The sequence below is a fragment of the Furipterus horrens genome, unplaced genomic scaffold, assembly GCF_987537825.1.
Source record: "Furipterus horrens unplaced genomic scaffold, mFurHor1.1.pri manual_scaffold_13, whole genome shotgun sequence".
Lineage (NCBI taxonomy): Eukaryota > Metazoa > Chordata > Mammalia > Chiroptera > Furipteridae > Furipterus > Furipterus horrens.
The window spans coordinates 41,165,020-41,177,585 of record NW_028327183.1 but is presented as its reverse complement, the minus strand read 5'-3'; the positions used below and the strand labels follow the sequence as shown (position 1 = coordinate 41,177,585).

The following is a 12,566-nucleotide window of genomic DNA, read 5'->3' as shown; positions in this document are numbered from 1 at the left end:
AAGACCCATCATCTGAATCTAATCATGAGAAAACATGAGACAAAGTCAAACTGAGAAACAGTCTATTAAGTAGCTGGCCTGCCCTGACTGGTGTGGCTCAGTTGGTTGGGCATCGACTTGCAAAGCAAAAGGTCACTGGTTTGATTCCTGGTTGGGCCTGGGTTTTGGGTTTGGGTGCAAGAGGCAACCAATGAATGTTTCTCTCCCTCTCTTTTTTTCCCCTCCCTTCCCCTCTCTCAGAAAATAAATAAATAAAATAAAATATCAATATCATTTTCTACCATCTTTTTGTGCCAACAAAACAGTGGGCATGAATGTCCTGGCTGATGCTTTCAAGAATATCCACAATGCTGAAAAGAGGGGCAAACACCAGGTTCTTATTAGGCCATGCCTCCAAAGTCATTGTCTGGTTTCTAACTGATGATGAAGCATGGCCACATTGGTAAAATTTGAAATCACTGGTGATCACAGAGCTGGAAAAGTCGTTGTGAAACACATGGGCAGGTTAAACAAGTGTGGAGTGATCAGATTTGATGTGCCCCTCAGAGATCTAGAAAAATAGAAGCACAACATGCTCCTGTCCCATCAGTTTGATTTCATTGTATTGGTAACCTCGGCAGGCATTATGGGCCATGAAGAAGCAAGAGGGAAAACATAGGAGGGAAAATCCTGGGATTCTCTTCCTAAGGATGTAATACATACATGCAAGTTTTTAAAAGTCTATTAACAAATGTCACCCCAATAAACTTAATAAAAAACTAAAATAAAGACCTTCGTGAAGCCTGTAAAAATATGTCAGTATCATAAAAAACAAAACAATAACAAAAATTTAAAACCTGGCAGGCCTGTTCTAGATTAAAGGTGACTAGGGAATCATGACAACTAAGTTCAAAATATGGTCCTGGATAGAGGGCAGATAGTGATAAAATATATTATTGGGACAATGGGGAAAATTTGAATATAAACTATAAATTAGATGATAGTTTTGTATCAATGTTAAATTGATACAGTGGAAAATATTAAATTGGTATTATGATTATATAGGAGAATCCCCCCCTTCTTCTTAGGAGAATTTGACTTCTGAAAATAATGGGTTATGAATAATATATATATACAGGGTGGGGCAAAAGTAGGTTTATAGCTGTTCATATGGAAAACAATACATAATTAATAAATAATACAAGAATAAACTTTGTGTTTCACATAGTCACAGCTGAAACCTATTTTTCCCCACCCTGTATATATACACATATATATATATATATCGTCGTCGGCAGCCGTCCGTCTCGAGAGACGATGGTGTAGCTTCTTAAGAGTCCATCTGCACCGCCGAGAATGGCTGTGCAGTCCGACTCGGGAGTGACATGGTATCTGTCTCCTCCCGTGTTGAATCGACATCTTGCGATGACGCTGAAGCTACAGAGCCTGGGCAGGGTAATATGGAGGGTCTGCTGTTGCCCATGCAGCAGACCCCCCCTCTCTTCGCAGCTGAAGGATCCAAGGGAAAGACGGAGTCAATACAGCTTGGCTTCAGGTGCGCCGCAGGAGTTGCCGGTGTTGACTACAACGTCAAACCGCCTTAGGGACTCCGGCTCCGGATTTTCTGTCGGGGTTTACTCCCTTAGCCTTTCCCCTGAAGAGGTATGCCGCAAGGCAGCGGAGGTTTTTTGGAGTCAGAGTTTTCCTTCTCTGATGTACCCTGACTGGAAGATCGAACCAGCGACACTTAGCTCTCAGGCCGACGCTCAATCCACTGAGCTAAACCAGCCAGGGCTAAATATATATATATATATATATATAATATATATAAAGCAGGCAAAATAATTGAGCAAAACTTCACAAAAGAGGAAATCCAAGGAAACAAATGAACATTAATAAAGATACTCAACTAGCCAATAGGGAAATGCAAATTAGAATCACAATGCAATACCAATACACACCCACTAGAATGACTAAATGAAAAAGAACACCACCACCAAGTGCTGGTGAGGACGTGAAAGAGATGGAACTCTCATATACTGAAAACTGGAATCACCAGGTTGAAAAACTTCTGAGCAGTGTCTACTATAGCTGAACCTATCCTATGATGCAGCAATTCCACTCTAGCCAGATGTGAACATATGTCCACCAAGGCAAATTCCCATCAACAGATGGATGAATAAATTATAGCATCTTCACATACAGGAAACTATACAGAAATGAGAACATAGCCCCCTGCAACACTGTGGATAGATTTCACAAACAAAACTGAGCAGACAGCAGACATGAAACAATACATACTCTGTGGTTTTATTTATATAAAGTACAAAAACAGGCAAAATTAACCCATGTTGTTAGAGTTAGTGGTTACCCTTGGGGGCCTCCTGGGGAGCAACTGATATTCTTTTCTTGAGCCAAGTTCTAGTTACCACTTGAGTTCAGTTTATGAAATTTAATCCAGCTCTTCATTTATGATTTGTGCACTTTTCTGTACATATATTATACTTCAAATCAATTATTTTTGAAAAAGAGTGAGTTAGATATTTATATAGAGACAAATTCCCAAGATGAATCACTGAGTGAAAAAAGCAAGCTGTAAAACAATATATACACTCACTACGGAAAACAGTTTGTCAGTTCCTCAAAACATTAAAAATAGAATAAACATATGACCCAGCAATTCCTCTTCTGGGTATAGATCAGATGAACTGCAGTCATGGTCTTGAAGAGATATTTGTACACTCATGTTCATAGCAGCTTTATTCCCAGCAGTCAAAGGGTGAAAGTAACCCAAGTGTCCACCAACAGATGAATGGAAAAACAAAGTGGAGTGTATGCAATGGAATATTATTCAGCATTTAAAATGCAGGAAAATCTGATATACACCTACCACATGGATGACTCTTGAAGACATAATGCTAAATGAAATAAGCTAGTGATAAAAAGACAAGAACTAAATGATTCTACATATAGGAGGTACATAGAGTAGTCAAATTCATAGAAACAAAAAGTAGAATGGTGGTTACCAGTGTGGCTAAAGAAGGGGGGGGGGGAGTTGCTGTTTCATGGGTGCTGAATTTCACTTCTGCAGAATAAAAATAGTTCTAGAGATTGGTTGCATAATTATGTGCATACACTTAATGCCACTCACCTGTGTACTTAAAAATGATTGAGATGGTAAATTTTACGTTATATGTATTTTAGCACAATTTTTATAAGTTAAAAATAAAAACTACATAAATAATTATTCAGTGTGCTTCTTTAAAAAATATGTAAAATATATCATTTCATTAACAATAATAAATACCATCAATAATAGCAAACATTTTGTCTTATGTGCCAGGCACTGTCCTAAATTCATTACATATTTGTATAAGTAATCTATTGCTGTGTGATAAATTATCCCCCCAAACTTAGTGGTTAAAACAACAAACATTTATCACTGACGTAGTTCCTGTAGGTCAGTAATTTGGCGATTGGTTAACTGAGTGCTTCTGGTTCAAGATGTCTCATGAAGTTACAGTTAGCATGTTGGCCAGGCGTGATGGACCTCTGAAGATCTGACTGAGCTTGAGGCTGGAAGATCTCCTTCCGAGATGGGTCACTCACATGGTGTTGGTTGTTGGCAGGATGCCTCAGTTCTTCCCCATTTGGGTCTTTCCATTGATAGCTTTACTGTTGCTACATCATGATGGCTGGCCTCTCTCAAAGTAAATCCTCCAAGAGAGAGATCAAGGAGGATGCTTTTTATGGCCTGGTTTTGGAAGTCACACAGCAACACTTTTGCCACACTTTATCAGCTAGAAGCAAGTTACCCAGTGCAGCCTATTCTCAAGGGGAGAGGAATTAGGCTCCACTTAGTGAAAGGCGTGTCAAAGAAACTGTGGCTATATTGATATTTTAAAACAGCTACATACATTCATTAAATCCTAACAATAATACAACAAGGTGGATACCATCGTTCATACTCATGTCACAGATGAGGAAACTGAGGCATTGAAGGCCACACAGAAGGGGCAAAGTCAAGACTAAAATCCAGGAAAACTGGGAAGCATTTTCCTAATCACTAATATCAACCAGTAGGAAAGAAAACAACTGAAGAAAAAATATTTAAGAAGGGGATAACAAAGTGATAATACCCATGAAATCCTGAGTTCAATACGTGAGTGTTTTTCTGAAAAATAAACACAGAATGTGGGGGGAAAAAAAGGAGGTAACAGAGTGATATTGTTACAGAAACAGGGGAATCCAAAAATCCCCAGAGTTTGAGGCTGGGGGATGGGGAGAAAGAAGCAGCTTTCAGAATGCCTCCACATGCCTGAGGCTGGTGGCTGGTGTCTTTCATTACGCAAAATGGCTTGGATGCTTCCAAGGCCTCAGGTGGATGGGAGGAGTCTTGAACCAGGGGACGGTATGGAAAAAGCACACAGAGCCTACGTAAGGGTCTGTGAATGGTCAGAACTGTTTGCAACACCCACTGTGTCAGATGACGCAGTCAGGGATATATAAGCAGCTGCGGACATTTTAGCTTTCGCTCTCTCGCCCTCTCGCCCCTTCCACATGACTTGGTGAAGGGGCCTTCTCCATGCGGAATAAAGAAGCTAAGTTCTCCATGTGGCTTGGAAAAGGGGTCTCCAGGCTGCTTTAAGAGGCTCTCACCATGCGGTTTTGAGGGGAGGAGATCCATGCGGTCTGCAGAAAGAAGGCAGTTTGCAAGGAGGCTGAGAATCCAGGCGGTCCTGCATTGAGAGCTGGAGGGCACCATGGCGCAGAAAGGACCTCCCCAGGCAGAAGAGTGATTGGCAGCTACTGGTAAAGCTGAACTGTGTTTGGAAAGTAGGGAAACGGTTTCTCTGACTTTTCTAAAACTAGCCTGGTTTGGTAGGGGGGAGGCAAGGATATGTGTTTATGGGTGTTTTAAAGAACATAAGACTTAACAACAGAAATCTGCAAATAACTGTAACTGTTAAACAAACAATTCTTTTTCTTTTCACTAAACTCTGGTGTTGAGAGTTATAATTTTGGCGGCGGGCAATCGGACCCCTAACTAAAGAGCCCGTGGGTTTGTTTTCAATTGGAGCAGCCCAGGGGTTCTGTAACAATATCAGGTTGGATATGGGAAGTGATAGCACCCAGGATGACACCCAAGCACAACTTCCATACTCCTTTGAATGTGGGAGACTTGTATCCAAGAGTGGCAGGAGAGCAGAGAGGCTAAGAATATAAAGTTTAGGACAGAGTGAGACAGAACTACGGTCAATTTGGCTTAAGGCAAATGATTTTTGTCCCAATTTCATTTTAAATAAAGCTGATAATATTATTTACCTGGCGGGATGTCTGTAAGGATTAAAGGAAATCGTACATGCACAACGACGTTTCTGGGGGACTGGTACAAAGAAATAACTCAATAAATGGCAGCTTTCAAATATACCTATTAGTAAAATATCACATTGAAATATTTTATTTATATAAATGTGATCCTATTGAAACATTGCCCCCTTCCTATAACTTTAAGTTGTTGACTAACTTTCACAGTCCCATTTTGCTAAAAAGAAAGAGAATGCGTTTCCTTTGGACTCCTGGGCTGGGCGGGAGGATTGAGGGGCTAAGGCACTGCTCAGTTCATCAGAATGCGTGAGTGCTTCTGACTCAGTCACTGTCCTCGTGCCCAGTACATGGATGAGAAAACTGAAATCTAGAGCCATGCAAAGTCACAAGACAAGTTACTGTTAGAATCCATTTTTTAAGAACCGGATTTTCTGCAGATAGAGGCCTCAGTTCCTTATTTTCTCATATTCCCTACGCCCCGCCTCTTGCTCAGAATCTGCTGGGTGAAGAACTGGGCAGTTTTTCTGAGAAGGAAGTGGGATTACCAGTACCATGAAGCCTGATGAACTCTTAAAAAAAAAAAAAAAGGAAGTCTTCCTCCTCAACTTCTTGAGTACCTCTGAATGAGGAAGGATTTTTTTTTTCTAGTTATGAGGCAGGAGGATGCACTGTCCTAAGGAAGAGTGTTTGTGGCCCACGTTAGGGTAAAGATTTGGGGGTTATGGGGCATCGATGGATTTATTTATTTTGTGAAGAGGGTACTGGGATAAACATTCGCGCTCAGAGTTCCTCAGCCACACTGCATATGGCGGCTGCCGGGCCACGCCCCAAATGGCTGAACCGTGGATCCTGGCTGGACACTTTTCCCAAAATGGAGCAAGGAGAGAGAACGTCCATCAGAGTTTAGTCCCTCCCCCATGACAGTTTGGGCCAATTAAAAACCAGGGGAGGAGGCTGCTGTTGCCCCAGCAACAACCCGAGAGAACGAAGGCGGGCGGGGCCTCAGAGTGATCGCGGTGCCTCGCATCTCTTGCTGCCGGGAAGGTCCGGGGAGGGGCGCGAGCCAGGTCTGGAAGTCAGCTCCCGCGAAGAGAGGGACAGGTCAGGCCCATGAACTCCAATCCCGCTGCCACTTTTGCCCTTCCTAACCGTTAGCTGTTCTGAGGTGGAAATAGCGCATGCGTACGATTAGAGGGCGGGGCTTTGGTGCTCTGCTCTTAAAACGCATGCGCCTCATGGAGCTGCAGGGGGCGGGAGGGAGAAGTTGAGGCAAGGAGGCGGTGCCTTAGTGCTTGTGGGCGGAGCCATCGCCTCTAGGGCGGGGCTTTTCTCTGCCCTTGAGCAAGGTTATTTTTGTCAGATGCCAGCCAGCTAGCTCTTCAGCCCAGTCGTCCCTACTCCCCTAATTTTTTCAGGGCCCTCTTGGAGAGGCATTTAGGATCATGGTTAAGAACCCAGCCTCAGTTGTTTGACGAAACTACTTTGAAATTCTAGTACTGTCTCTTATTTGGAGGGCTTCAGTTTCCTCCTCTCGCAGGTGGAAATAATAGTACACTTACCTCACAGGGTTATGATTCTATTTTTACCCTCAGGGTCATGGCTGAGGTGCACGTGATTGGGCAGATCGTAGGGGCCACCGGTTTCTCGGAAAGTAGCCTCTTCTGCAAGTGGGGCATCCACACAGGTATTCCAGGACCTGGTTCATTTCCCCACCAACACTCTCAGCCTAGAGGTTCCACTCTCCTTCCTTGACCCTCTGGCCCAGTCCCTGATCCTCATCTTCCATCAGCTCTCAGGACTCCTAACCCTGACCATGCTGTGTCCATATGTCTCATGCTCCCTTCTTATCCCTTCTGTCCCATCTCTGTGTACTCCAGCTTCTACTCTCTCAACACAGAACCCCTAAGGATTTGGGGATAGAGGCTAGACCCCACACACACTCCCAATCCTCAGAACACTACACAGCCTTAATTCTACTGTTTGGACTTTATTCAGTGTCTTAGGGGTGTCCTGGGTCTCCTCCCATCTTAATTCTTTGTTTAACAGTCTCCATTTATTGAGTTCTTACTGTAAAATGGAAATTTCCATTCCAGATTTACAGAGGAAAGGCCACCCTCCTGTATTCATAATTCTCTGTAAGAAAATAGGAACCTAGTTCTGGTAATCATCCAAGTCCATCCGCATGGCCCAGGAGGGACCTCAGAGGGCCCAGTTTTCATGCCTCCCCATGGGAAACAGGATAGTGTGGTGGTATAGTGTAATGGTTAGGGCCACCAGGTCTGGGCTCAGATACTAACTCCCACCTAATAAATCAGGGGGCTCTCTGAGCCTCAGTTTTCTTGCTTGAAAATTAAGTTAATAACTGAGAGGCAGCACAGTGTTGAGGTTAAGAGTACAACTGCCTGGGTTCAAAGCCAGTTGTTTATTTATTATGTGGCCTTGGGCACTTATCTTTGCCTTGATTTCCCTGTCTGTACAATGGCAGTAGTTACAGTGCTTACCTTATGGGGTGGTTGTGTGAGCTAAATGAATAAGAGAGCACTTAAGAGAGGACCTGGCCTAGTAATTGCTTAGTAAGTATTTACTTGGCTCATGTAAAAGTTGGATGGAGTCTTGTTTATAAAGCCCTGGGTATGTTGCCCAGTACCTACACATAAATGCACATGAGACGAGTGTGGCTCATTGCCATCGGAATCTCTTCAGGCCCTGGGTCCTTGGCGATTTCACTGGTGGTAGGGTGGTGGGTAGGGTGGTTGAAATTTCCTGGGAAATTGTGGTCCTCCAGTTGAGCAGATGAAGAGGAAGGCTCTGGAGTCAGACTTGGTTTCCAGTCTGGGCCCCACCTGCTCTGTGACCCTGGGCAGGTGCTGTCCCGTCTTGGAGCCTCAGTTTCCTCATCTGTAAAGTGAGATATTTGTCCTCCATAGGGGTGTTGGGAAATATTGTATGTGAAAAGCCGGACTCAAGGCCTGGTGCTTTCTTTGCCTGGACCAGAGGCAACAGTAACTCATATGGTTTTTACAATTTCAGGGGACTGTTGAGGGGGGAGCAGTTAATCCAGCAGAGAGCTCAGAGGTAGTCAGGTAAAGGGCTTGGGCTCGGCAGTCCAACAGAGCTCAGTCTGAATCCAGCTCCACCATGGTTCCTTGGTCTGCTGAAGGCCTGCTGTACCGCACATGGAGAAAAGGGCTTGGCACACAGTAGGTGTTCAATCAATGTGCATGGAATGAATGGACAAGTGACTTTTCTTCCCAGAGTCTGCTTCTTAACGTGTAAAGTGGGGATTATATTAGTACACCTCCAAGGCCCACCGATTTGTCCAATCAACATTTATGGAGCACCTTCTATATACTAAGATTTGGGCTTGAGGTGGAGATCCAGCAATGTACAAGATCCCTGCTCTCCTGGGGCTCATAGGAGTGGAAACAAAATAAATAAGCAGATAAAGAAATGAGTGTAATGATTACAGGTGGTGGTAGGTCCTTGTAAGAAATTAGATGAGATAATGTGATAGGGCCTAGGTTTGGATTGGAGGGTGAGGGAGAAGCCCTCTGTACAAGTGGCACTGGAGCTGATCCCTGAAGGATGAACAAAAGCCAGGCCTGGGGACATCCAGGAGCAGAGCTTTCTAGGCAGAGGAAACAGCCAGTGTGAAGCCCCTGAGGGGGGAAACAACGGTAGGACCAGTGAGGCTAGATAGAGAAAGCGAGGGATGGGGAGAGTGATGGGATCTGAGTTCAGGAGGGGAACACAGGCCAGAGACAGGGCTTCATGGGCTACAGGAAGAGTGTGTAGACTGGGGGTAGGGTGGGGATTAAGAGTCCTGGAGGGCGGATTAAATGAATTCATCACTAAAGTGCTTAGCACAGCATCTGGCATTTGGTAAGCATTCAGTGCATTTTTGGTATGAGTACCACCCTCAGTAGGACTGGTATTACTATGTGCCTTTCACAGCGTGCTCATGCCCTTTGTCGAAAAGCACCCTTGGAACCATCTTAGGCCTTGGACTAGGCTTGTAAGTGCAGGGTGAGAATAGTAACAATGATACCCAACACTTAAACAGCACTCCTGATGCCTCAAGCTCCGTTGTAAGTGCTTTGTGTATATTAGCTCATTTAACCTGCTCACAAAATGACAAGGAATGCATTATTACACCCACTTGACAGATGGGGAGATCAAGGCAGGGAAAGGTAACTTGCCCAAATGTGCGCAGGCAGAAAGAAGTAATGCCAGTATTTGAACCCAGACATTTGGCTCCAGAGCCATACTTTGTAACCCCTGTCCCCCAATGCCAGGGAGAAACAGGTCTTACAGCCACAGCGGCACCCCCTCCCTGAAGGCTGCCTCCCACTCTTTCCTGCCTCATCAGTGTCCTGGTTCTCATTGCAGGGGCAGCATGGAAGCTGCTGTCAGGCGTTCGGGAGGGCCAAACACAGGTGGACACCCCCCAAATAGGGGACATGGCCTACTGGTCTCACCCCATTGACCTGCACTTCGCCACCAAAGGCCTCCAAGGTGGGTTCCTGGCCTGAGCCCTGAGCCAAGCCGAGGGGACAGGGGTTAGCAGCACCCAGTGGGGCTGGGACTGGGAACACCAGGTCCTCTCCCTGCTCCTCTGCCCTTTGAGGCCCTTTCCCAGCCAGGCCTGGTCCTGGAGAGACTGAGCTGATTTGAGTGTGTCAGAGGCTAGGGTGGAGGGGAAGAAGGGAAGGTGAGGACCAGGGAAGAGGGGAGGTGGCTTTCAAAGAGAGAAGCCAAGAGAATTCAGTCAGGAGGAAGCGGGAAGAGTTATGTAAGGGAGGCAAGGCTGGTGGCTCTTCTCAGGCAGGGCTCCTCAGCTGTTCAGAGGAGAAATGAGTATTCGGGGGAGGAAGGGTATCAGAATACGTTTTCTGGTGGAAAATTTGGGTCATTGGAAAGGAGTGGATTCCAGGAAATAGCCTGGGTGAATATGCCATATATTTCAACAATATAAATAACATTTACTGAGTCCTGCTCTGAGCCTGGCCTGTGATGCCAGGGAGATGTCAGTGACCGAGACAGCCCCCAGCCCTGTCCTCACAGGGCTCACCATCCCATGGGGGAGATAGAGTTACGCCCAGACAGTGGCAGCCCAAAGTGGGCAGGGATGGGTTGGGGAATTCTAGAGGGCAATGGGAGCCACGAAGAGGCTCCTGACTACTGGGAAGTTCAAGGGGGGCTTCCTGGAGGAGGGGATATTTGAGCTTTGCTGTGAGGGGCCAATGGGAGCTAAGGCAAAGGGAAGGAAGAGGGTTCAAGACAGAGATCTGTGTGTGGAAGGCTCAAAGGGCAAAGTGAGCCAGAGCATTTAGAAGATGGAGGGAAAGCAGAAAGACTGCAGAGGGTGAGGGGACAGGGGACGTGCCACATAGGGCCTTGAATGCCAGGCTGCAGAGCTGAGGCCATTTCCTGAAGGGGAGGAGCCACAGGCGACTGACAAGTCAGATGTTGCTTTTAAGACCCTTCTGGCTGCTTGTAGGTGATGGATTGGAGGGTGAGGCAGGCAACTGCCCTTTCACTCTTCAGACCTGAAGTCCTCCACTGGTCCCACCAGGCAGCTCCCACCGGGGGGTCTTCGCACAGGCTGTTCCCTCCACTGGAAATGCACTTCCCTAGATGTCCTCATGGCCCACTCCCTTCCCTCCTTTAAACATTCACTCAAATGTTCCCTTCTTAGTGAAGCTTTTCTTGTCATCCCATTTCTAAAACTACATCCCACCCCCACCCTACGTAGCTTTATTTTTCTCCAGAGCAGTTATCACCATCTGACATACCCTATAATTTGCTTATTTACTGTGTTCGTTGTCTAGGATGTCAGCTACACAAGGGCAGGAATTTTGGTCCGCTCTGTTCACCTCTGGGTTCCCAGCTTCTAGAACAGAGCCTAGCACAGAGGGGCTAGGAAAGGAGGGTGAAATGGGGCTGGATCTCCAAGGGCTTTGCCTACCAGGCTAAGGAGCTGAACTTTATTCTTAGGACACTGGGAAACCTATGGGAGGAGAAAAATGCTTCCAGGTGCCAGGTGGAAGGTGGACTGGAGGGGGCAAGGAGGAAGGCCCTGAGCCCAGAGAGAACAGGGTGAGAACAGGGGAGGTGTCCAGGACAAAGCCCAAGGAGCTTCCTCACTTTGGGCCTAGGGGCTGCCCTGAGATGGGGACACAGAGGAGGAGGCCACAGAGAGAGAAGTCAGCAGAGGCTAGTTTCAAAGAGCCTTGAGTCTTGAAGTCGGATTTTATCCTGAGGGCACTGGAGAGCCGTGGAAGGGTAGGGTTTTGAGCATGGTAGGAACATGGGTTCAGAAATGTCCCTTTGGCTGCTGGGTGGGCATGAAAGTCCAGAGAGGAGGCTGGGGCAGAAATCCAGGGGGGAAAGGACTGAGTCTAGAGTGTGGTGGGGATCCAGGATGGGAAGACTGGGCTGCACCCATTCTTCTCTCTCCCCTATCTTGCAGGCTGGCCACGGCTCCATCTCCAGGTGTGGTCCCAGGACAGCTTTGGCCGCTGCCAGCTTGCTGGCTATGGCTTTTGTCATGTTCCCAGCAGTCCGGGCACCCACCAGCTGGACTGTCCCACGTGGCGGCCCCTGGGCAGCTGGCAGGAGCAGCTGGCACGGGCCTTTGTGGGTGGTGGGCCTCAGCTGCTGCACGGGGACGCCATCTACAGTGGGGCTGACCGCTATCGCCTGCACACAGCTGCTGGTGGCACCGTGCACCTTGACCTGGGCCTGCTGCTGCGCCACTTTGACCGCTATGGCGTGGAATGCTGAGGGACCCTGCCTCCACAGCCCCCATCCGCATCCCTGGACACCCATGAGGGGCAGGACTGCACAGTGGTCAGAAGCATGGGCTCTGGAGACTGCCAGACCTGACCCCAGTCAAGGCGCGAGGCAGCTTCTGTCCTGGCTAGCACCTCAAGTCCTGCTCCTGTCCCTCTGAAGGCCAGTTTCCCCATCTGAAACGGGGGCAGCAAGCGTGTGGGGTCCCAGGGGTTTGGGGAAAAGGCTGCCTCACACATCGAAGTGCTAAATAAAAGCAGTTCTGACAGGTGTGGGTGCCTTCCTGAATTCCTGACCTGTCAGGTGGCCTGTGCCCTGTCCTCCCACTCATATCCTCCTTTCTCTGTCCCCCACTTTTTGACAGACTCGCCTCCCCCATCCTTTGCCTCAAGCTCTGACCCCCTCCGCACTCAGGGTGCCCCCTTATGGACCCCTCCCCTTGGGATTCCCTTCCTCTGTGGCCC

At 47.1% G+C, this 12,566-nt stretch overlaps 1 protein-coding gene across 1 annotated transcript; it reads left to right on the top strand.

Moving 5' to 3' along the window:
* The first annotated feature begins 6,349 nt into the window (after positions 1 to 6,349).
* B9D2 (B9 domain containing 2) lies at positions 6,350 to 12,370 on the top strand. Its single transcript, XM_090259822.1, has 4 exons — positions 6,350 to 6,408; positions 6,900 to 6,991; positions 9,697 to 9,822; positions 11,780 to 12,370. Exons 2-4 carry the CDS (start codon positions 6,904 to 6,906, stop codon positions 12,091 to 12,093), a joined length of 528 nt encoding a protein of 175 aa, XP_090115948.1. The 5' UTR covers positions 6,350 to 6,408; positions 6,900 to 6,903; the 3' UTR covers positions 12,094 to 12,370.
* The last annotated feature ends 196 nt before the right edge of the window (positions 12,371 to 12,566 follow it).

Coding starts and splice junctions, on each gene's coding strand:
- B9D2 (XM_090259822.1), top strand. CDS start 6,904: ATGGCTGAGGTGCACGTGATTGGGCAGATCGTAGGGGCCACCGGTTTC. Junction 6,992..9,696: donor CAAGTGGGGCATCCACACAG/GTATTCCAGGAC, acceptor TTCTCATTGCAG/GGGCAGCATGGAAGCTGCTG. Junction 9,823..11,779: donor CGCCACCAAAGGCCTCCAAG/GTGGGTTCCTGG, acceptor CCTATCTTGCAG/GCTGGCCACGGCTCCATCTC.